Source organism: Microcaecilia unicolor, chromosome 2 (genome assembly GCF_901765095.1).
Source record: "Microcaecilia unicolor chromosome 2, aMicUni1.1, whole genome shotgun sequence".
In the NCBI taxonomy this organism is placed as follows: Eukaryota; Metazoa; Chordata; class Amphibia; order Gymnophiona; family Siphonopidae; genus Microcaecilia; species Microcaecilia unicolor.
In genome coordinates this window covers 73,219,468-73,245,465 of record NC_044032.1, presented here as the reverse complement: position 1 = coordinate 73,245,465, position 25,998 = coordinate 73,219,468, and the positions used below count along the sequence as shown (strand labels likewise).

General features: G+C 45.2%; 1 protein-coding gene across 1 annotated transcript in view; it reads right to left on the bottom strand.

Moving 5' to 3' along the window:
* Positions 1–25,998, bottom strand: part of NIPBL (NIPBL cohesin loading factor) — a 1,064,356-nt gene that overhangs the window by 310,867 nt on the left and 727,491 nt on the right. Inside the window, 2 exon segments of the mRNA XM_030191924.1 lie at positions 22,216–22,318; positions 22,412–22,626. Of these exon segments, the coding sequence (XP_030047784.1) occupies positions 22,216–22,318; positions 22,412–22,626 (318 nt within the window).

Sequence of the window (25,998 nt, the reverse complement as noted above, 5' to 3'; positions counted from 1 at the left end):
CCACTCGTGTGCACACAATCATGTGCCTTCAACTAGACTCGCATGCAAACACCAAGCGCTCCTGTGTCTCGCTGCACAAAAACCCATCAAGCCACTCCCGTGCTCACAACAAGAGACCATCTGTCTGCTCCACCCTCGCGTCAAAACGTTATGACATCGAGGACGGGTAATGAGTTATACCGGCATTAAAGAATCACGCTCGCCCAACTCGCGTGCACACAGGCGCGCGCCTTCAACTCCACTCGCATGACAAGCGAATAGAATGTTGGGTGTTATTAGGAAGGGTATGGAGTCCAGGTGTGCGGATGTTATAATGCCGTTGTATCGCTCCATGGTGCGACCGCACCTGGAGTATTGTGTTCAGTACTGGTCTCCGTATCTCAAAAAAGATATAGTAGAATTGGAAAAGGTACAGCGAAGGGCGACGAAAATGATAGTGGGGATGGGACGACTTTCCTATGAAGAGAGGCTGAGAAGGCTAGGGCTTTTCAGCTTGGAGAAGAGACGGCTGAGGGGAGATATGATAGAAGTGTATAAAATAATGAGTGGAATGGATCGGGTGGATGTGAAGCGACTGTTCACGCTATCCAAAAATACTAGGACTAGAGGGCATGAGTTGAAGCTACAGTGTGGTAAATTTAAAACGAATCGGAGAAAATTTTTCTTCACCCAACGTGTAATTAGACTCTGGAATTCGTTGCCGGAGAACGTGGTACGGGCGGTTAGCTTGACGGAGTTTAAAAAGGGGTTAGATAGATTCCTAAAGGACAAGTCCATAGACCGCTATTAAATGGACTTGGAAAAATTCCGCATTTTTAGGTATAACTTGTCTGGAATGTTTTTACGTTTGGGGAGCGTGCCAGGTGCCCTTGACCTGGATTGGCCACTGTCGGTGACAGGATGCTGGGCTAGATGGACCTTTGGTCTTTCCCAGTATGGCACTACTTATGTACTTATGACAACACCAAGCGCGCCTGTGTCTCACTGCATAACAAAGCGCCAATCGAGTCCCGTGCCCACAACAAGCGTGCCTGCGCACCAGCTACGATCAATGTGTCAATCCGCTCACGCACAGCACCAGCTGTCATTTTACCACAGTGCTGCTGCAAAACGGATGGGATTATTTCAAAACACGAAAAGATGATCCTGGTGAGTGCCCAGACTCTCCCCCCCCCCCCCCCCCACAATCATACACAAACTCTGACAACCTCCCCACACCCCCCCACCGACATCATACAAGAAATATCCAAAGGAAAATCAGCATGTTTCTGTATGACACACACACAGACATACATTCCTTCAACCCCCCCCCCCCCCAACCCTTCCCACAAGCATCATACAAACACTGTGCCACGGAGAATCACACTCACTCAGACACACACACACTACCCTCAAGCACCCCCACAACAGCAGACACAAACTCTGCCATGGTGTCTCTCACTTACACCCACACCCTCCCATACACAAGCTCTACCCTGGAAAATCAGCATCTCTCACTCACACCCACAAACACAACCAAACTCCACCCCCCAACCTACACAACAACATACACACACTCTGCCATGGAGAGACAGCATCTCTCTCTCACACTCACACACACACAATCTCTAACAAGGACATTCAACATCTATCTATCTCACTCACACACACACACACCCACAAGCCACTCCACAAAAAAAACATACACTGATGCAGGACAACACTACGCCCCCCCCCCCCCCCCCCAAGAATGGGTACGCAGATTAGTCATGCACATCAAACAATCAAAAAAAAAAAAACCCTAGGCAACCCCCCCCAACTTCCAAAATGGGGCAAAAGAAAGGGAAGTACAGGGGAACAAATGCAATTGTCCTCCCCCCCAAACACTCTCAAGCGCAGACGCCTCTACCCTCTCCCCGCCTCACATCATACACAAACTGTACAACCCTTCACACTCTCTCAATCTCATACACTCTCGATCTCACAGAGAGTCTGTGTATCGCACACATACTCTCTCACACTCTGTCTCACATACACACTCTCTCTCACATACACTGTATCTGTGTGAAACACTCTCTCACACTCACTGTGGCTCACATACGCACTCGCACACACTCTCAATCTCACACACACACTCGCAGCCACACACATTCAATCTCTCACACACTCACTCTCACACGCTCTCAAACATACACACTCCGAGGAAAACCTTGCTAGCGCCCGTTTCATTTCTCAAAGAAACGGGCCTTTTTTACTAGTATTAAATAAACCACATATTGTGGCATTGAACCTTGTAAAAATAGGGCAGATGCCTCAAATATGGTCTGGAACACGTATGCATTCCAATGACATCATTAAGTGAAACCACCCATCTCTGAGCTCCAAAATTGCAGAGCTTTAATGAAGCAACTTTGCCTGCAACCCAAGTTCCGCTTGAAGGAGGAGGAGGAAGAGGAGCCCGACTTGCCCGGGCGATACCGACGGGCTTCCTGAAAACGGCCCTTGGAGGAACCAGGGCGAGCACTGCCGGCCCGTGCCCTGACCTCTGGCAACCTCTTGCCTTTAGACGTGCCGAGCTCCGTCACAATCTTGTCCAGCTCGTCCCCAAAGAGCAGCTTGCCTTTAAAAGGCAACTTGGCTAGGTGAGATTTAGAGGCATGGTCAGCCGACCAATGCTTAAGCCATAGCCACCGACGGGCAGAGACTGTCTGAGCCATACCTTTAGCCAAGGCTCTCAAGACATCATACAGCAAGTCTGCCAAGCCTGACTCCAGGGCCGGCCAGTCCGCCCTCAAGGAAGGATCCGAGGGGGAAGCCCGCTGCAAAACGGTCAGGCAAGCCCTGGCCACATAGGAGCCGCAAACCGAGGCTTGCAAACTTAGGGCGGCCGCCTCAAAGGCCAACTTTAAGGCCGCTCCAATCTCCTGTCCTGAGCGTCCTTCAGGGCAGTGCCACCTTCCACCGGCAGAGCTGTCTTCTTAGTCACTGCAGTGATTAAAGAGTCCACTGTAGGCCAGAGAAAGGCTTCCCATTCCCCCTCAGGCAGAGGATACAGACGGGACATAGCCCTGGCTACCTTAAGGCTCGCTACAGGGGTATCCCATTGAGCCAAAATTAACGTCTGCATGGTTTCATGTACGTGGAAGGTTCTAGGCGGGCGCTTAGTTCCCAGCATGATAGCTGAGCCTGCCGAGGCTGAGAGAGGGCTTTCCTCCGGAGAGGAAATGTTTAAAATGCTCATGGCCTGCACTAACAGGTTGGGCAAATCCTCTGAGCGAAAAAGCCGTGCTGCAGAGGGGTCATCCGCTCCATCCGAGCGAGGATCAGCCTCCTCCAAAGAATCCCCTGAGGACCTTTGGGAGAACTCAGATACGCTGCCTCATCCACATCAGAGGAGACAGAGTCACCTAGGGCCTGGAGATCCACCTGAGGGTGTTTGATCATAGCAGCCTCATCACCCTTGTCAGAAAGGGGAGCAGGAGCAGCGTTTTGCATAAGAAAAGCCTGATGCAGCAGCAAAATAAACTCAGGAAAAAAACCCCAGTCTGTGCACTTCTGTAGCCTGGCCCTAGAGGCACTCTCAACCTGCGCTCCAAAGGGCGGGGGAGAGACGCGCTGCGCATCCAAAATGGCGCCCGTCGCGTCACTCCGTGAAGGAGCCGCGCGGGAAGAATGGCGCTTCAAATTCGCCAACTTTTTACCGCCGCCCGAGTCAAGGGCGGCCATACTATTAACATCTCCCACCTCGAGGGCGGCCCAAGAAGAAGCCGTCCGAGCAGCGTGGCCGGCCACAACTGGAAGGGCAGCCAACGGGGATGGGAGCCTAAGGCAGGAAAAACCGCCGCACCGGAGGAAAAACCGGGGAACTCGCCCGACTCCGAAAAGGCGCCCAAAAAAGGCGTCTCTGCTTTCGAACCCCCCGCTTCTCCGCTAGACATGCGCACGCGTTCCGGGGAGCGTCTTTTCGCGCCCTTGCCATCCGACGCCATTAGCCACATGGAGACCGTTCGGGGAACCCCCTGCCCACTAACAAAGGTAAAATTACCCGCTTCTCGCTCCGAGCTGCAATGAATTGGTGTCCCAGTGAGCAGCTGCCAGGAAAGCTGTAGATTCAAAGAGCTTTCGTTTTGGTTTCTTTTTTTTTTTTTTTCTTTTTTTAAAACGGAGCCAGCAGGAGGGGGGAGAAAAGGAGGGACCTGGCACCACCAGGTTTGCACTTGCTCAAGAAGAGCCCTCAACCCCAGGTACTCAACAAAACCTAAACAATTAGGCTTGGAGACCTAGCCAGAGCTGCTGCTGTGTGACCACACACCTGCTGAGATAGAGAACATACTGAGGAGTTTCCGGCAGCACATGACCACATATAGGGAGGGAAAAGATTGCTCTCTATCTCCACCTGCTGGTAGTTGGAAACAACCCACCAGTCTATGGATTGATCTGCTTGATGAAATGGAATTACTGGTTGGATATGCCTGTTTGCTTTTTGAGGATAGTGAGTTTTGACAAATTTTAAGTTTGTTAACTGTGTCTAAAACATGGTTCAAAAGACTTAGCTGACTTTTTGTAGTGCTATAGTTTAATTGGGATTTCTCTGGCACTCCCATTTTTGGTATATAATGATAAGATTTTAAAGTACTCCGCATGTATCTTTTACTTCTCCTTGGCATGTACCACATATGTTGCACTGTATATTTTGGTTTCCATTAATTTAGGATTACTAGTAGATATTGCTGAACTTCATGCGCACAAGTATGCATAACAATTATACCTACTATACATTTACCTCATTCTACCAAAACATCACCTTGTATTCATTATACTTTGTACTAGCCGTTAAGCCCGTAAAAACGGGCGGGTATTGGAATGTTTTTTTTCCCCAAGGCCCCCCTCCCGTTGCAGCTGCAAAGCCCCCTGCCATCCTCCTTCCCTGCCAGCTCCAAGGCCCCCTCTGTCCCTCCCTCCCAGCTCCAAGGCTCCAGTCCTCCCCCCTTCCCAGCTGCAAGGCCCCCTGTCCTCCCTCCCTCCCTCCCAGTTCCAAGGCCCCAGGCCCTCCCCCCCAGCTCCCAAGGCCCCCTTCCCTCCCTCCCAGTTCCAAGGCCCCCTGCTCTCCCTCACAACTGTAAGGGGCCCCATTCCCTCACAACTGTAAGGGGCCCCCTGCCCTCCCTCCCAGCTCCAAGGCTCCAGTCCTCCCCCCTTCCCAGCTGCAAGGCCCCCTGCCTGCCCGCCCTCCCTCCCTCCCTCCCAGTTCGAAGGCCCCAGGCCCTCCCCCCAGCTCCCAAGGCCCCCGGCCCTCCCTCCCTCCCAGTTCCAAGGCCCCAGGCCCCCCAGCTCCCAAGGCCCCCCCAGCTCCCAAGGCCCCCTTCCTTCCCTCCCTCCCTCCCAGTTCCAAGGCCCCCCCTTCTTCCCAGCCAGCTGGAAGGCCCCCTTCAGTCCAGCCCTCCCAGTTCCAAGGCCCCCCTCCTTCTGAGACCTCCCATGTCCCCTCCCCTCCCCCCCCCCCCCCAAGGTAGCCGCTACCGCCCCCCCCCCCACGCCGGAGTCGCCACCACCCCCCCCCCTTCACCCGGCCCGGGCCCTCTCTTCGTTATTCAACTTACAGCAGCGCCGAAACAGCAGCAAGCAGCAGCTCCCGTTGGCCTTCCTTCACTGCCTGTGCCTCGCCCTCGTGTGACGTCACGTCGGCGAGGGCGGGGCACAGGCAGTGAAGGAAGGCCAATGGGAGCTGCTGCTTGCTGCTGTTTCGGCGCTGCTGTAAGTTGAATAACGAAGAGAGGGCCCGGGCCGGGTGAAGGGGGGGTGGTGGCGACTCCGGGGGGGGGGGGGGGGGAGTGGCTACCTGGGGGGGGGGGGGGGAGCGGTAGCGACGTCAGCGGTTCCCTTCAGCGCAGTTTCCCTCTCTGTCCCGCCCCCCTCCTCCCGTCATCACGTCTTGACGCGGGGGCGGGACAGAGAGGGAAGTCTCTACTGCGCATTTGCAGGTGAGTCGGTCACTTGCCATTTATAGGTTTGATTTGTTCAGACTGGAATCGGCTAACGCCGTTAACGGATATATGTAAGCCACATTGAGCCTGCAAAAAGGTGGGAAAATATGGGATACAAATGTAACAAATAAAATAAATAAATAAATAAATAAAATAGAATAAACAATAAGCACATAAGGATAGCCATACTGGGTCAGACTAATGGTCCATCTAGCCCAGTAACCTGTTTCCAATAGTGGCCGATCCAGGTCACAAGTACCTGCAGAAACCCAAATAGTAGCAACATTCCATGCTACCAATTCCAAGGCAAGCAGTGGCTTCCCCATGTCTATCTGTCTCAATATCAGACTACAGACTTTTCCTCCAGGAACTTGTCCAAACCTTTTTTTCTTAAAACCCAGATATGCTAACCGCTGTTACCACATCCTATGACAACGAGTTCCAGAGCTCAACTATTGATTGAGTGAAAAAATATTTCTTGTTTTAAAAGTATTTCCATGTAATTTCATCGAGTGTCCCCTGGTCCTTGTACTTTTTGAAAGCATAAGAAATCGATTCACTTCTACTTGTTCTATACCACTCAGGATTTTGTAGACCTCAATCATATCCCCCCTCAGTCGTCTCTTTTCCAAGCTGAACAGCCCTAACCTCTTTAGCCTTTCCTCATATGAGAAGTTCCATCCCCTTTATCATTTTGGTCTCTCTTCTTTCAAACTTTTCTAATTCCACTATATCTTTTTTGAGATATGGTGACCAGAACTGAACACAATAGTCAAGGTGAGGTCGCACTATAGAGCAATAGAGAGGCATTATAATATTCTTGGTCTTATTTACTGTAGCCTCTATGAGGTCATAGAGTGAATACTTGTAGGGACCAATTCTAGGAATGTCACAGTGCCCCCTCCCCGCTATCTGAACCTTCAACAAAGCAAGGAAAATATTGCAAATTAATATTTATTGAAATTAAACAACTAATAGAAATTATTCTAACAATCCATTTTAACCTTTCTAACAACAAATTGTTTTATTCTAACACACTCAATGCTAATTCACTTTTCCTGCTCTCTGACAGGTACGTGGTACTTCTGTTCACATAAGTATCATTCAGCTCAATGTTCATTTCTAACACAGTAAAAAAAATGATAATTTTCTTAAAAATCATTAAGTGTGCACACAACAAAAAAAAAAAAAAAAACTTCACCGGCTCAGGCACTTTCTTGCGATGGGCACCTTTCGATTTTCAGCAGCTGGGCGATTTCGTCTCCGGATCCTCCTTCCTCAATGGTGCTCTCGGAACCTACTAACCTTTCTCAAACAAATCAAAGAGGAAATACCCTGTCTCCCTGTGTGTGCAACTGATGCAGTGACTTCTTAGGCAGAAAAGCTGTGTAAACTAACTATTTAGGAAAATAAAATATAATTATGCGTCCCTGTACTTATGTATAGCAAACAATTCACTCTCTGTCACGCTCAATTCAATACTGCAACACACAAAATCTCTTACACCTCAACTTAAGCATTCCTAACCTAAACAATATGTTAAGCCATCACACAATTCTCAGCACTTCGCTCAAGCGTCTCTTATTTGGGGTGCAGCCCTGAATCTTCTGTGCTGTTTCCAACTCTGCTCATTAAGCTAACATTCTAGAGCTGCCTGCAGCTTGAAATCACTGCAGCTCCTCCTCAGCACTCTACATTGCTGAATATTCTAAACTGATTACTATTTTATTTTTATTTTTTTCTCCCCTCATACCCAGGAAATTACCAGAAATTAAAAGAAGTAGCTTTTCCTAAGGTTATTCCTCTTTGGGTCAATTTTTTCTTTTTTTTTTTTTAAAGAAAACTTTTCCCCAACTCCTCACACCAGCTGATTTTAACATAGAAATCTTTAATTCAATAGCTTTTCCTAATAGCACTCAACTATATCCTTAAGGAAGTTTTGTTCTTTGTATCAGCTCTTCACCCTCTGTAAAGAACTCTAAGCTCAACAGAACAAAAGAAACTACTTTCCCAACATTTTTTTTTTTTATCCCTGTAAACACAAACTTTCCTTCTCCATCCTCACTTACACAGTTTCCTTACTATCTCAAACTACTAAAATCCTGAAAACTAGAGATCTATAAAGCGAAGATACATACCTGTAGCAGGTATTCTCCGAGGACAGCAGGCTGATTGTTCTCACTACTGGGTCGACGTCCACGGGGGCCCCTCCAACGGAATTTTTCCAAAGCAAAAATCTAGAGCTTTGACCGAACCTTCTGGCGCACGGGGTGCGCGCATCGCGCGGCTGTCTTCCTGCCCGTCGCGCGAGAGTCCCGCTCAGTTATATCCAAAAGCATGAATAAAAGGAAAACAACTCCAAAGGGGAGGTGAGTGGGTTTGTGAGAACAATCAACCTGCTGTCCTCGGATAATACCTGCTACAGGTATGTATCTTCACTTTCTCCGAGGACAAGCAGGCTGCTTGTTCTCACTACTGAGGTATCCCCAGCACCCAGGCTCACTCAAAACAATGAACACTGGTCAATTGGGCCTCGCAACGGCGAGGACATAACAAGGATTGACCTACGAACTAGAAATCTAACTGAGAGTGCAGCCTGGAACAGAATAAAAATGGACCTAGGGGGCTGGAGTTGGATTCTAAACCCCGAACAGATTCTGCAGCACCGACTGTCACGTCGGGTATCCTGCTGAAGGCAGTAGTGAGATGTGAATGTGTGGATTGATGACCACGTCGCAGCCTTGCAAATCTCTTCTATAGTGGCTGACTTCAAGTGGGCCACCGACAGAGCCATGGCTCTAACACTATGAGCCGTGACATGATCCTCAAGAGTCAGCCCAGCTTGGGCGTAAGTGAAGGAAATGCAATCTGCTAGCCAATTAGAAATGGTGCGTTTCTTGACTGCGACTCCCCTTCTGTTGGGATAAAAAAAAACAAACATTTCGGCGGACTGTCTGTAGGGGCTTGTCTGCTCCACATAGAAGGCCAATGGTCTCTTGCAATCCAAGGTGTGCAACTGACGTTCAGCAGGTTGGGTATGAGGACGGGGAAAAAATGTTGGCAAGACAACTGACTGGTTCAGATGGAACTCCGACACCACCTTCGGCAAGAACTTAGGGTGAGTGCGGAGGACCACTCTGTTGTGATGAAATTTGAGGTAAGGAGCTTGAACTACTAAGGCTTGGAGCTCACTGACTCTACGAGCTGAAGTAACAACCACCAAGAAAATGACCTTCCAGGTCAAGTACTTCAGATGGCAGGAATTCAGAGGCTCAAAAGGAGCTTTCATCAGCTGGGTGAGAACGACATTGAGATCCCATGACACTGGTGGAGGTTTGACTGGGGCTTTGACAAAAGCAAACCTTTCATAAAGCGAACTACTAAAGGCTGTCTAGAGATAGGCATACCCTCTACATGTTGATAAGCACTAACTGCGCTAAGGTGAACTCTTACGGAGTTGGTCTTGAGACTAGACTCTGACAAATGTAGAAGGTATTCAAGCAGGGTCTGTGTAGGACAAGAGCGATGATCTAGGGCCTTGCTATCACACCAAACGGCAAACCTCCTCCATTTGAAAAAGTAACACTTCTTCGTGGAATCTTTCCTGGAACCAAGCAAGACTTGGGAGACACCCTCAGAGAGACCCAAGGAAGCGAATTCTACGCTCTCAACATCCAGGCCGTGAGAGCCACAGACTGGAGGTTGGGATGCAGAAGCGCCCCCTCATTCTGAGTGATGAGGGTTGGAAAACAGTCCAATCTCCACAGTTCTTTTGAAGAGAACTCCAGAAGAAGAGGGAACCAACTCTGACGTGGTCAGAAGGGAGCAATCAGAATCATGGTTCCGCGGTCTTGCTTGAGTTTCAGCAAAGTCTTCCTTACCAGAGGTATGGGAGGATACGCATACAGAAGGCTTGTCCCCCAATGGAGGAAAAAAGTATCTGATGCTAGTCTGTCGTGGGCCTGAAGCCTGGAACAGAACTGAGGGACTTTGTGATCGATCTGGGTGGCAAAAAGATCCACCGAGGGGGTGACCCCACTCTCGGAAGATCTTGCGTACAATGCCCATGTTGAGCGACCACTCGTGAGGTTGCATTATCCTACTCAGCCAGTTGGCCAGACTGTTGTTTACGCCTGCCAAGTAAGTGGCTTGGAGAAACATGCCGTAATGGCGAGCCCAAAGCCACATCCTGACTGCTTCCTGACACAGGGAGCGAGATCCGGTGTCCCCCTGCTTGTTGACGTAGTACATGGCAACCTGATTGTCTGTCTGAATTTGGATGACTTGGTTGGACAGCCGATCCCTGAAAGCCTTTAGAGCGTTCCAGATCGCTCATAACTCCAGGAGGTTGATCTGAAGACTCTTTTCCTGGAGGGACCAAACTCCTTGAGTGTGAAGCCCATCGACATGAGCTCCCCACCCCAGGAGGGATGAATCCGTTGTCAGCACTTTTTGTGGCTGAGGACGTCCCGAGATCAAATGAGATCGAATTGTCCCCCAGTGAAGGGAATTGTGAAAATCGGTGGACAGTTGGATTACATCCTCTAGATCCCCTGCAGCTTGACACCACTGAGAAGCTAGGGTCCATTGAGCTGATCTCATGTGAAGGCGGGCCATGGGTGTCACATGGACTGTAGAGGCCATATGGCCTAAAAGTCTCAACATCTGCCGAGCTGTGATCTGCTGAGAGGCCCTGGCCCTGGAAACTAGACAGAAGATTGTCTGCTCTCGCTTCTGGAAGATAGGCACGAGCCGTCTGTGAATCCAGCAGAGCTCCTATAAATTCCAGTTTCTGAACGGAAAAAAGATGGGACTTGGGGTAATTTATTACAAACCCGAGTAGCTCCAGCAATTGAATAGTCATCTGCATGGACTGTAGAGCTCCTGCCTCTGAGGTGTTCTTCACCAGCCAATCGTCGAGATAAGGGAACACATGCACTCCCAGTCTGCGTAGCGATGCTGCAACTACTGCCAGGCATTTTGTAAACACCCTGGGTGCAGACGCTAGACCAAAGGGCAGCCCACAATACTGGAAGTGCTGCGCTCCCAGACGGAATCAAAGATACCTCCTGTGAGCTGGAAGTATCGGGATGTGTGTATAAGCATCCTTTAAGTCCAGAGAGCATAGCCAATCATTTTTCTGAATCATGGGAAGAAGGGTGCCCAGGGAAACCATCCTGAACTTTTCGCGGACTAGAAATTTGTTCAGGGCCCTTAGGTCTAGGATGGGATGCATCCCTCCTGTTTTCTTTTGCAGAAGAAAGTACCTGGCATAGAACTCCAGCCCTTCCTGCCCTGGTGGAATGGGCTTGACCGCATTGGCGCTGAGAAGGGCGGGGTTGTTCCTCTGCAAGTACCTACTTGTGCTGGAAGCTGAAAGACTGAGCTCCTGGTGGGCAATTTGGAGGCTTGGATATCAAATTGAGAGAGTATCCTAACCGGACTATTTGAAGAACCCACCGATTAGAGGTTATGAGAGGCCACCTTTGGTGAAAAAATGTTAACCTCCCTACAATTGGCAAGCCGTCCGGCATGGACACCTTTACAGTGGCTATGCTCAACTGGAGCCAGTCAAAAGCCCTTCCCTTGCTTTTGCTGAGAAGCTGCAGGGTCCTGCCTTGGCATACGCTGTTGACGAAAACGAGCGCACTGGGGATTAGCCTGAGAAGGCTGTCGAGGAGGAGGATTGTACCTACGCTTATTGTAAGCATAGGGAGCATTCTTCCTTCCCCGGAAAAAAACGTCTACCTGATGAGGTAGTAGCAGAAGGCGCCCGGCGGGAGAGATTGTCCATAGTGGTTTCCCGCTGAGTGATCTGATCGACCACCTGTTCGACTTTCTCACCAAAAATATTATCCCCCCGGCAAGGGACATCCGCAATCCGCTGCTGGACTCGATTGTCCAGGTCAGAGACACGCAGCCATGAGAGTCTGTGCATCACTATACCTTGGGCAGCAGTTCTGGATGCAACATCAAAAGAATCGTAAGCACCCCTGGACAGGAATTTACGACACGCCTTCTGCTGCCTGACCACCTCCTGAAAAGGCCTGGCCTGCTCCAGAGGAAGCTTATTGACCAAGTCCGCCAGTTGCTTCACCGTGTAGAGCTGGTACGATTGAATTTTGGCCACGAGCGTAGAGGACTGATAGGCCTTTCTCCCAAAAGAGTCCAGAGTTCTAGATTCTCTCCCCTGGGGCACCAAAGCAATGTCTCTAGAACTCCTGGCTCTCTTGAGAGCGGAATCCACAACCATAGAGTTGTGAGGTAACTGCGACTTCATCAGCTCAGGTTCTCCGTGAATCCGATATTGGGACTCAGCTTTCTTGGGAACGGTGGGATTACTTAGAGGCATATTTTCAAAGCACTTAACTATGTTACTATGTTCCATAGAAACCTATGGAACTTTGGAAGGCTAAGTGCTTTGAAAATATGCCTCTTAATGGTTTCATCCAGTTCTGCATAAGAGTCTCCTTGAGCACATTATGCAAAGGAACCGTGGATGACTCCTTAGGTGGCAAAGAATAGTCAAGGACCTCGAGCATCTCAGTCCTGGGCTCATCCTCAGATACCTCTGGGAAAGGAATAGCCATAGACATTTCCCGGACAAATGAAGAGAAAGAAAGACTCTCCGAGGGAGAAAGCTTTCTTTCTGGTGAAGGTGTAGGATCAGAGGGAAGAACATAAGACTCCTCAGAAGAAAAATACCTGGGGATCTTGCTCTTCATCTCAGGAGGCATCCTCATCGGTATCGGACAAGAGTTCCTTAACTGCAGTCCGAAACCGGGCCCGTCTCGACGCCGAGGAACCACGTCCTCACTGGTGATGTTGAGAAGTTGACTCCCATGCCGGCGGCGATGAAGCTCCCTCCAGCGATGTCGACGGGGAGTCGACATGGGTGGCAGCCAAGGCCGATGCCACAGGCGGCACCGGCATCGGAGACCTCTCCACAGGCGAAGAGCCAGCTGCCGCTTCCATCGACGGTATGGAGGGCGCAAGCACCCCCGGTACTGGAGCAGTTTGACGCAGCAACCCTTCCAGAAGACCTCGAAGAATGGCTTGGATGCGCTCATCCAGAGTTGCTGTCGAGGAAGGCTGCGGGGTCGGTGCAGCAGTTGACGTCAGAACCTGTGGAGGTTGAGGAGGCGGTACCGGGCTGCCTGAAGACCGACACCTCTTGAATGGGGGAGGAGCGCTCCTCCCGGTGTCGATGCTTCACGGGTGCTGAATCCTTCGACGCCCAGGAACTCTCGGTACCATGCTTGGAAGGAGACCGATGACGATGCTTCTTCGCCTTCGCTCGATGCACGCCATTGATACTCCTCGGTACCGACGAGGATGTGGAATCCACACGCCTCCTCGGGGTCGGGTCTGAGAGTGGTCGGTCCCAGTGGGCCTGCACAGCAGGAGTCTTCGAAACAGGTGGAGACCCACTCGACGGCTCACTGCTCACAGCGTGTGTTGGTCTCTAGACAGCCATTACCTGCACTCCTGAAGTCGATGCCATCCTCAGTGCCGATATTGACGCAGCCGAATTTGGTACCGATGCCAATGTCAAGGAACCGGACGAAGCCCCAAAAAGACGATCCCGAAGTGCTTGTCTCGATGCCTGTGCCCGCTTTTTCAAGCTAAGATACTGCGTCTGGGCGACGGTCGGGCCCAAGGTACTGAAGACACCACATGTGGGGGTCGGTACCCGAGATCGTCCGGTTGCACCAAGTACATTTTTTGAAGCCGCTGGGAGTCCTCGATGAGATGGACGGAAAAATAGCGGCGGCGCGATCAAAATTCGCGATTGTGCCAAAAGAAAGAGCACAAAAAGAGAAACCGCGTACGCAACGAAAGGAAACTTGTAAGGGAAAAAACTAAAGGAATAAAGGATTTTTGTTTGTTTGTTTGTTTTTATATACAAGGACAAGGAAGAAGAAACAAAACGGAGCAAAACTCCGTAAAAAGCCGGCTGAACGTTCATTGAGGGGTGAAGAGACGAAGAAACACACTGTCTCTCTACCGCAGAAAGAAAATCAACTGAGCGGGACTCGCACGACGAAGGCCATGCATGTGCAATGCGCTCACCCCGTGCGCCAGAAGGTTTGGTCAAAGCTCTACATTTTTGTTTTGGAAAATTTTCGTTGGAGGGGCCGCCGTGGACATCCACCCATTAGTGAACTCAGAGAACTTATTTTAACTCTAAATTCAGTCTGAAACCCAGTCAGCAGACACACTTGCCTTTTTTTCCCTTTCAGTTTTTTTTTTTTTTAAACTGCCTCTCACAACCGCACACCTTCTGATGAAATCACACATTCCATCCGGCTCATGCACGCAAGGGTTCCAAATCATACACACTCTTATCTCCTTTTATTTTTTTTTTACATTACCATCCCTTTCCTAATAATTCCTAAATGTTTCACATAGACTTACATAAGTACATAAGTAATGCCATACTGGGAAAAGATCAAGGGTCCATCGAGCCCAGCATCCTGTCCACGACAGCGGCCAATCCAGGCCAAGGGCACCTGGCAAGCTTCCCAAACGTACAAACATTCTGTACATGTTATTCCTGGAATTTTGGATTTTTCCAAGTCCGTTTAGTAGCGGTTTATGGACTTGTCCTTTAGGAAACCGTCCAACCCCTTTTTAAACTCTGCTAAGCTAACCGCCTTCACCACTTTCTCCGGCAACGAATTCCAGAGTTTAATTACACGTTGGGTGAAGAAACATTTTCTCCGATTTGTTTTAAATTTACTACACTGTAGTTTCATCGCATGCCCCCTAGTCCTAGTATTTTTGGAAAGCGTGAACAGAAGCTTCACATCCACCTGTTCCACTCCACTCATTATTTTATATACCTCTATCATGTCTCCCCTCAGCCGTCTCTTCTCCAAGCTGTATAGCCCTAGCCTCCTTAGTCTTTCTTCATAGGGAAGTCGTCCCATCCCCGCTATCATTTTAGTTGCCCTTCGCTGCACCTTTTCCAATTTTACTATATCTTTCTTGAGATGCGGCGACCAGAATTGAACACAATACTCAAGGTGCGGTCGCACCATGGAGCGATACAACGGCATTATAACATCCTCACACCTGTTTTCCATACCGTTCCTAATAATACCCAGCATTCTATTCGCTTTCTTAGCCGCAGCAGCACACTGAGCAGAAGGTTTCAGTGTGTTATCGACGACGACACCCAGATCCCTTTCTTGGTCCGTAACTCCTAACGTGGAACCTTGCATGACGTAGCTATAATTCGGGTTCTTTTTTCCCACATGCATCACCTTGCACTTGCTCACATTAAACATCATCTGCCATTTAGCCGCCCAGTCTCCCAGTCTCGTAAGGTCCTCTTGTAATTTTTCACAATCCTGTCGTGATTTAACGACTTTGAATAACTTTGTGTCATCAGCAAATTTAATTACCTCGCTAGTTACTCCCATCTCTAAATCATTTATAAATATATTAAAAAGCAGCGGTCCTAGCACGGACCCCTGAGGAACCCCACTAACTACCCTTCTCCATTGTGAATACTGCCCATTTAACCCCATTTAACTTTTACTATATATTTTTATTAGATTGTGTTATTTATTCATGCAGGTCCACATTTTTGCTATGATTGTAAGTTATATGGTCTTGTAAGTGTACATACATTCACCTGAATCCCGTTTTCTTTTACATATTATATTGTGTTTTATGGATATAGCATTGTTGTATTATTGCTTTTAGTACTGTACCCCTGAAGCAGCCCATGAGTAGGCGAAGCATGGACCACTTCGGATGACTGTTTCTAATAAAGGCATTTTAACTACTTTTGGACCCACTGTGTGTTGCTTCTAATGCGGATCTAAGAGTCTCTCTGTTCTTTCCTTTAAATTATAACATTATAGTACTTAAGCTACTTACCTGTAAGCAGGTGTTCTCCCAGGTCAACAGGATTCCTCAGTTTTCATACAGATTAATTGGAATAAAACTCTAAAGGGAGATGGGTAGGCATGCAAGGACTTGTATCCTGCTGTTCATTAATAACTGCGTTTCTGTGGTTTTTGCAACTACATTCAAAGCGGTTTACATGCATATACAGGCACTTATTTGTCCCTGGGGCAATGGAGAGTTAAGTGGAACCGACCAAAAACTTCCCACCTATGCCAGGAGTTGCGGAGTCCCCCACGACATCACCCAGCTGAGACCGCCAACTGGTCGGACCCCCGCCCAGGACTGAAGGCAATCGATTATCCACTTTGCATTCTCTCTCTTTGATAGACAGAGAGGCTGACTGATCTCCTCCGGTGCCGGGAGACGGAACAAACAAATGAGTAAAACCGAGGACTGAGAGGAAAGTTCTGGTTAGCCTGCATATTAACTATTTTGTAGGGTATTAAATGCTGCATAAACTAACTTTTCTGTTTTGCTGCATGCTGAGTAACTTCTAGAGGCTACCTTCTAGTCAGTATTTTATGTAGTTTATAAAGGGCAAAATTCATTGAATCATTGTATCACTGAATTGCATATTAATAATTTTGCAGGGTATTAATTGTGCATAAACTAACTTCTGTTTTGCTGCAGGCTGCTTGACTTCTAGAGGCTACCCTCTAATCAGCATTTTATGTAGTTTATATAAGGTAAAATCATTGAATCAGTATATCACTGCATTGTTTGACGACTTTAAACCTTTAATGCTTCTAGTTCAGTATTTTATGTCGTTTATATAGGGTAAAACCATTGAATCATTGTATCACTAAATTGTTCGACGACTTTAAACCTCTAATGCTTTTTAAATGCTTTCTATGCATCTCATAGCATTATATGAATTATAGGACTATAAACTGCTAAAGTTGACCCTAACCACTAACTTACTTCCGCTCGTGCTGCACTATACAAACCAACGCCAACATGAACACTAACAAATTGCTCCTAATCATCTATTGTCTTTCCCTAATCCACCACGCACTGACAACCCCTCTCACAGACAATAATTTACCCACACTACATAAACCATGCACACAACCCACAAACAATACACCTACCCAAAAGATTAAAAAATGGAATGGAAGCAAGATGGCCGCCGACTGAGACAGACGTGTTTTAGAGCTCTTGCTTGAAAATGCCGAAGCGGAGAGGCAGAGCTGCTGCTACTGCTTCTCAGCAGCAAAGATCTCCGACTACTTCGGGTTTGATTGAATCATATCTGCAACGAGCTCAAACTTTGAGAGTTACGTCGGAGAGCGGTTCGCTGGTACGCCCAGGATTGGAGACCACGAGCTGAACCTTGAACTGGAAGTTTCTTTAAGCCCCGACGGAAGTGGCCAATCCAGGTCACAAGTACCTGGCAAGATCCCAGAACAGATTTTATGCTGCTTACCCTAGAAATAAGCAGTGGATTCTCCCAAGTTCATCTTAATAATGGCTTATGGACTTTTAGGAAATTATCCAAACCTTTTTTAAACCCTGGTAAGCTAACTGTATTTATCACATTTCTCTGGCAACAAATTCCAGAGTTTAATTACACGTTGAGGGAAGAAATATTTTCTCCGGTTTGTTTTAAATTTACTACTTAGTAGCTTTATTGTATGCCCCCTAGTCCTAGTACTTTTTTAAAAGAGTAAACAAGCGATTCATGTCTATCCATACCACTCAATTCAGTATTTTATACACCTCTATTATATCTCCCCTCAGTCGTCTCTTTTCCAAGCAGATAAGAGCCAAATGGCCCATCCAGTCTACCCATTACTGATTTAGCCTTTCCTTCTCTGTATCTTTCTAATTCTGCTATATCTTTTTTGCAATGTGATGATCAGAACTGCACCCAGTATTCAAGGTACAGTCACACCATGGAGCGATACAGAGGCATTATAGTATTCTTACCGACTATGTGAATGATCAAGATGATTTAACTGGCCATTTACATTGTGGTAACTGTCAATGGTATGAATATTTATTTATTTATTTATTTGTAGCATCTGTATCTCACATTTTCCCATCAATTTGTGGGCTCAACGTGGCTTACATTATGCCATAATGGCGATCGTCATTTCCGGGTAGAGAGTTACAAATGATATTGTATTAAGGCGCATACATGGTAAAGTAGAAAACAAAGTGGTAGTGCATAGACGTTCCTGAGTGATAGAGTAAATGATAACATAAGTTAGATGGTCAGCTATAGAAAGTTCATTTCCGCCATGAGAGATAAAGTGATAGTGCGTATTGCGTAACTTAATAGCAGCAAGGTTTTCAGTCCAGTATAAAGAGTTCGGTTTTGTCTAGTTTATGTAAAGTCTAGTTGTCTAGTATTTAGGGTACATCGTTATGGTATGCCTTCTCGAATAGGTCAGTTTTCAGTAGTTTACAGAAGATAGTTAGGTCGTGCATTGTTTTTATGGCCTTTGGTAGTGCGTTCCATAGTTGCGTGCTTATGTAGGAGAAGCTGGATGTATATGTGGATTTATATTTAAGTCCTTTGCAGCTGGGGTAGCGGAGATTCAAGAATGTGCGTGCTTGATCTTTTTGTGTTCCTAGTTGGCAGGTCTATGAGGTCTGACATATAGATCGGGGCTTCACCATGAATGATTTTGTGGACCAGGGTACAAGCTTTGAACGCAATTCGTTCTTTTAGTGGGAGCCAGTGTAGTTTTTCTCTTAGGGGTTTCGCGCTTTTGTATTTCGTTTTACCAAATATGAGTCTGGCTGCTGTATTTTGGGCAGTTTGAAGTTTCTTAATGATTTGTTCTTTGCATCCGGCATAGATGGCATTGCAGTAGTCTAGGTGGCTTAGCACCATTGATTGTACCAGGCTGCAGAATATTCCCCTTGGGAAGAAAGGTTTGATTCTTTTGAGTTTCCACATTGAGTGGAACATTTTCTTTGCTGTGTTTCTCGCATGGTCATGTTACATTAGAAGGAAGTGAATGGACTAGATCGCAAATGCTATACAGAATATGCTCATGATCCAACACTACCTGTGCGTTGAGATTCATTATTTATGTTATAATGTTTCTCGCATGGTCATGGTTACATTAGAAGGAAGTGAATGGACTAGATCGCAAATGCTATACAGAATATGCTCATGATCCAACACTACCTGTGCGTTGAGATTCATTATTTATGTTATAATTTGCTCCTGTGAACTTGTGTATGTTGCAAAGGTGGAAAAAAGAGAAAACGATAGCCAACATGGTTAAAAGGTGAAGTAAATGAGGCCATTACAGCCAAAACACTGTCCTTCAAAGAATGGAAAACGGATTCAAATGAAGAAAATAAAAAGCAACATAAGCACTGGCAAGTCAGATGTAAATTAATAAAGAAGGCTAAAAGAAATGATGAAGAGAAACTTGCTGCAGAGGCTAAAACTCACAGTAACAATTTTTTCAAGTACATTAGAAGCAGAAATCCTGCAAGGGAATTTGTGGGACGGTTAGATCATGAAGGAACAAAAGAGGAGTTCAGGGAGGACAAGGCCATAGCGGAGAAACTGAATGAATTCTTTGCTTCTGTCTTTACGAAAGAAGATGTAAAAGATCTGCCTATACCAGAAATGGTTTTCAAGGATGATGATGTGGAGGAACTGAAAAAAACTAAGTGAACATGGAAGATGTACTGAGCCAAATTGACAAATTAAAGAGTAGTAAATCACCTGGACCAGATGGCATCCATCCAAGCGTACTCAAAGAACTCAAGTATGAAATTGATGATCTGCTGTTAGCAATATGTAACCTGCCATTAAAATCGTCCTTAGTACCTGAAGACTAGAGGGTGGCCAATGTGACGCCAATTTTTAAAAAGGGTTCCAGGGGTGATCTGGGAAATTACAGACCGGTAAGCCTGACGCTGGTGCCGTGCAAAATAGTGGGAACTATTATAAAGAATAAAATTACAGAATGCATAGACAAACATGGTTTAATGGGACACAGTCAGCATAGGTTCAGCCAAGGGAAGTCTTGCCTCACCCATCTGTTTCATTTCTTTGAAGGCGTGAATAAACATGTGGATAAGGGTGAGCCTGTTGATGTAGTTTATCTAGATTTTCAGAAAACTTTTGATAAAGTTCCACATAAGAGACTCCTGAGAAAATTAAAGAGTTATGGGATAGGAGGGCAAGGTACTGGTGTGCATTAGGAATTGGTTATTGGACAGAAAACAGAGAGTAGGGTTAAATGGTCATTTCTCTCAATGGAGGAGGGTGAACAGTGGTGCCACAGGGATCTGTATTGGGACAGGTGCTATTTAACATATTTATAAATAATATGGAAATTACAAATGATACAAAACTATTCAAGGTTGTTAAAACATGTGCAGACTGTGAAATATTGCAGGAAGACCTTACAAAATTGGAAGACAGGGCATCCAAATGGCAGAAGACATTTAATGTGGACAAATGCAAGGTGATGCACATTGGAAAGAATAATCCGAATCATACTTACCTGATGCTAAAGTCCACCCTGGGAGTCAGCGCTCAGGAAAAAGATCTGCCCAGTGTGTGGCAGCGGCCAAAAAAAGCAAACAGGATGCTAGGAATTATTAGGAAAGGGATGGTGAATAAGACTGAAAATATTATAATGCCTTTTTATCGCTCCATGGTGTGACCGCACCTTGAGTATGACGTTTAGGTCTAGTCGCCGTATGTCAAAAAAGATATAGTGGAATTAGAAAAGGTTCAAAGAAGAGTGACCAAAATGATAAAGGGGATGGAATTCCTCTCATATGAGGAAAGGCTAAAGAGGCTAGTGCTCTCCAGTTTGGAAAAGAGATGGATGAGGTCTACAAAATCCTGAGTGGTGTAGAATGAGTAGAAGTAAATCAATTTTTTTACTCGTTCCAAAAGTACGAAGACTAGGGGACACTCGAGGAAGTTACATGGAAATACTTTTAAAACAAATTGGGAGGAAATATTTTTTCACTCAATGAATAGTTAAGGTCTGGATCTCTTTGCCAGAGGATGTAGTAACAGCAGTTATAATATCTGGGTTTTAAAAAAGGTTTGGACAAATTTCTGGAAGAAAAGTGCATAGTCTGCTATTGAGACAGACCTGGGGAAGCAACTGCTTGCCCTAGGATTGGTAGCATGGAATACAGCTGCTAATTGGGTTTCTGCCAGGTATTTGTGACCTGGCTTGGCCACTGTTTGGAAAACAGGATACTGGGCTAGATGGACCATTGGTTTGACCCAGTATGTCTACTCTTATGTGATCAATGAAAGTGAGGCTTACAAAACATAAAGACTTGCTAAAAGGATTATTACAGCTCCGCTGGTACAGCATTGGAAAGGGAAAAGTCATTCTACCCAAGATATACATTGGCGCATATTAGATTCTTTTCAGATGGGTCAGGAGAGTGGAACTGCTGAAAATCTTTTGCTCTATAAAGAACAATGGATATTTTTACTTAATACAGTGAGCCCCTCAGGATAGAATAAGGAACTTGTATGGATGTAAATTATATGACAATGTTTCAATTTATTGGTGTGTCTGCGGTCTGATGAATCATGAGGAGCTTTTAAAATAATTTTCAAGTAAGAGTTATTAAGTTGCAATAATGAAAAGAAAAAATAAAAAAAAGAGAGAGAGATTTAATTTTTATACTATGGAATTTCATTATGAGTTTCTTTTCAGGAGAAGATTGTCTTTAAGCAGATAGGCGAAACATAGCTATGTCAGAAACAGGTTCTCCCGAGCACTAAAGATAAATTTCATGTTTTTGCATATGAATTATTTGCTAATAGCAGTTTGCACTAGGAACTATGGAACTATGAAGAAACGACAATGAAGAATTGACTAAGGGAGAAGCTGCTTCTGACTGCTCCTATAAACAAATTTAATGTGATTTAATTTTTAGAAAAGTTAGTGGAATTAGAGTATTTGCAACTTCAATTTAGTGGATGGGATAATATATTAATCACATTAATTGTGCTGGGAATTGTTTGTTGTTGATTTCAGTTTTACCAAGACATATATCCTATTTTTTTCCTTTAGAATTCTGCTAAGTCATGTAGTTAGGAGAAGCTACTTGTAAAAAAAGAATGTAATGAACAAAAATATTGTGACTGTTTTTCTTTACATATGCACAAAAATCATCATATGTATAATTGCAACAAGTATTACCTGAATGTGTACACAAATATAAGAATCACGACATGAACATATGCACATTTCAGGCAAAATAAATCAGTGTTGTTCAGTATCTGGCATTAAAGGCTACTACATTATGATCTAGAACTAGGAGACCAATTTCATATTACAGTACTGTGCATTAAAAAAAACCTGCCAGAATTTACCTGTGTCAAATAAATATCGAAGCTCTGGGCAAACGGCCTCATAGAGGCCAAATATCGAACAATCAAACAGCCATCTTCATAGTCCACAGTATCAGAGTTCATCCTGCAATAAAGTTACCATATTTAAATAAAAGAAACCGCAAACACATCTACTATACCACTCACTGAGGATAAAGATCAAATCTCTCAAACTCACTTTAATGTGCTAAATTGAGATGGAGCTGTTTTAATAATGCTGCGGAGGAATTTCTTGCGGTTTTCAGCACGCTGCATGATTTCACCTGTTGTTTCCATCTCCCTTGCATGATGGGTTCCCTCAGATGAATCATCTTCCTTCTGAGTTTTCATTGCTTTCTCGGTTTCCATAGTTGTGTCACGAAACCACTGAGCTATATAGAATTTCCGAGAAAACTGGAAAAACAAAAAAAGGGTGTGGGGAGAAGCTCATAAGTTCTCTCAGACAGCCTACCTTCTGCCATGAGTATGCTCACACAATAAAAAGAATGTTTGAAAAATAAAATACTTATATATAATGACTTGATTGTAAATTTTGTTTGTTTCTACTCTAAAATGTGTGTAATTTGACTGCATTTTTATGAAACCAATGATGGACATGTTCTTTATATCCCCTAGTCCTCAACAACAAAATATATGTAAAGAAATAGAAGTCCATGAAATACAGTGTCTCTTGAAGGAGTACTTTGATCTGGCAATCTGCAAGAGCAAGTCTTGTTCCATAAGGCATATAATTTTAAAATTTAAGAAGTTTTTGCACAGAACATAACCTTAAGTAAAAGATTATTCTGAAATATTGAGGGGATTGGTTTGTTAGCTGGCATATGTCAGTACTGTTCACTTTCTCACAGTATAAACACTCACCAGAAAAGCAAACATGCCCAGGAGAGTGTTAGATGGAAGCCTAGACACTGGGCATACCAAAAGATTAAAGAATGTATTATTATTATTATTTATTAGGATTTATTTACCACCTTTTTGAAAGAATTCACTCAAGGCGGTGTATAGTAAGAATAAATCAAATATGAGCAATAGACAATTACAGCATTAAAAATATTCAAATAATACAAAGTATGGCATATTATACTACTTATAATGTCAAACACAATACATAATAGAATATTTTAATTGAAAGTGTAGGGTATAAGCAGAGATGGAACATAATGCTCAGTGTTCATCATTCCACGTAAGAAAGGTTCTTCACACTACCTGACTTAAGGCTTAGCTAAAATGATGTACTGCTTAAACAGTTTTGATTAAATAAGATTGCTGAAATTTTTTATATATGAAAAACAACAAAGCAGTGGAATCAAATGTATTTATTGGAACAATACCCGACGTGGCCACGTTTCGCCCTCAGGCTGCGTCAGGGGTATAAACTATCAAAAGTGTATGTAAATATATCATACACACTAGTAGTTCCAAAATCTAGTTCCACTTATCTGCTACTGATATCAGTTTAGTTGGAAGTAGCAGATAAGTGGAACTAGATTTTGGAACTACTAGTGTGTATGATATATTTACATACACTTTTGATAGTTTATACCCCTGACGCAGCCTGAGGGCGAAACGTGGCCACGTCGGGTATTGTTCCAATAAATACATTTGATTCCACTGCTTTGTTGTTTTTCATCTACTGTTTTGTAAGCAGTTGTGTGCCTTTTTGTTTTTTTTATTTTTTATATATGTACATTTATTTACTTAAAAAAATTATATCCCACTCTACCTTTAAATCCAGATAGGCTCCTGAACATTTATTTTTATTCTGCATTATTTTAACAATATACAATTTAATTTAACAATTAAAGTCTACATAATATTTCAAAACAAGTCACAGAGCACATATAACAAATAATAGACTAATACAGCACATATAACAAATAATAGACTAACATAAAACTGAGCACTAAAAATCCAGATAACATCCAAGAAACACCATCAGGTGACTTAATGAAAAGGCGTTTCTGAATAAGTAAACTTTTAATTGTTTTAGAAAAGACAACAATGACTACTTTGCGCATATTTAAGAGGGAGAACATTCCATAGTTGTGCAGATAATAAAAGTTCAGAATGGACGATAGACTTTACAAATGGTAACAATAGTTGAAGCATTTTTTAAGGCTTTGTAAATTAAGGGAAAATTAGGTTCTTACCTTGGTAATTTTCTTTCCTTTAGTCACAGCAGATGAATCCATTAACTGATGGGTTGTATCCGCCTACCAGCAGGTGGAGATAGAGAACACTGAAAGACCATATAGTAGTAGTAGTGCCTCTAGGACGGCTAGCCCCAACTGCCTTCAGTATTTGAGATTTCCAAAGCAGAGTGAACCATAAAGGTATAAGAACATAAACTTTCCTCTCAGTGAACAATCGCCCCATAACAGAAGCATCAAAGGAGGGACGATCTCAACCTACTGTAGTAGAACATCATGTAGAAATCCTGATAACTGTTTTCCAACTTCTCCCAATGAGATTTCTGCATGAAAGATCTGCACAAAAAACAAAGTCAGACAGGGAAGGATCATGGATTCATCTGCTGTGACTAAAGGAAAGAAAATTACCAAGGTAAGAACCTATGTTTCCCTTCTTTGTCATCAGCAGCAGATGAATCCATTAACTGATGGGATGTACAAAAGCAATCCCTATTTAGGGTGGGAACAGGCCACACCACGAGTTAATACTTGAGCTCCAAAAACAGCGTCCTGCTTCACTGCAACATCCAGCTTGTAATGCCGGGCAAAAGAGAGCTGAGAAGCCCAAGTAGCCGCATTACAGATCTCTTGAAGAGAGAACGCACCCATTTCAGCCCAAGAGGAAGAGATGGCTCTCGTGGAATGCGCCTTAAACGCTTCAGGCGGAGGCCGACCTGAAAGCAGATACGCAGCAAAAATGAATTCCTTGAGCCAACGGGCTATAGTGGCCTTAGACGCTGGGTCTCCACGCCAAGGACCTGACAACAAGACAAAAAGGTGATCAGAAGTCCTGAATTCATTTGACATCTGTAGATACTACAACAGCGCCCTGCGGAAATCCAGAAGATGTAACTGCCCAAAGGAGTCTGGGAACTCTTCCCTAGAAAAGGAAGGAAGAAAAATGGGCTGGTTCAGGTGAAACGCTGAAACCACCTTAGGCAGGAAGGAAGGCACTGAACATACCGTTACTCCGGACTCCGAAAATTGCAGAAAAGGGTCCCGACAGGACAGGACCTGCAGCTCAGACACGTGTCTAGCCGATGTCATGGCCACCAAAAAGACTGTCTTGAGAGTCACATCCTTCTCCGAAGCTTGCTTAAGCGGCTCGAAGGGCGAACACTGAAGAGCCTTCAATACTAGCCCCAGGTTCCAGACCGGACAGGGCAACCGGACAGGAGGACGGAGCCTAAGCACCCCTCTGAGAAATCTGGCAATGTCCGGATGAGCAGCAAGGGACAAGCCAGCGACTTTCCCTCGATAGCATGATAATGCTGCCACTTTCACCTGCAGGGAATTGTAAGCCAAGCCTTTTTGTAAGCCCTCCTGCAAAAAGTCCAGCACAGTTGAGACTGTAGCTCGCGTGGGTGTGATCGCCTTTGAAACACCCCTCGCCTCAAATTTGCGCCAGATTCGAGCATAAGTTGCGGAGGTGGACTGCTTGCGGGCCTGCAAGAGAGTGGAGATAACCTTGTTAGAGCAGCCCTTGTCTCTCAATTGCGCCCTCTCAACAGCCAGGCCGTAAGACCAAATCGGCAGGGATCCTCCATGGACACCGGACCCTGAACCAACAGGTTCG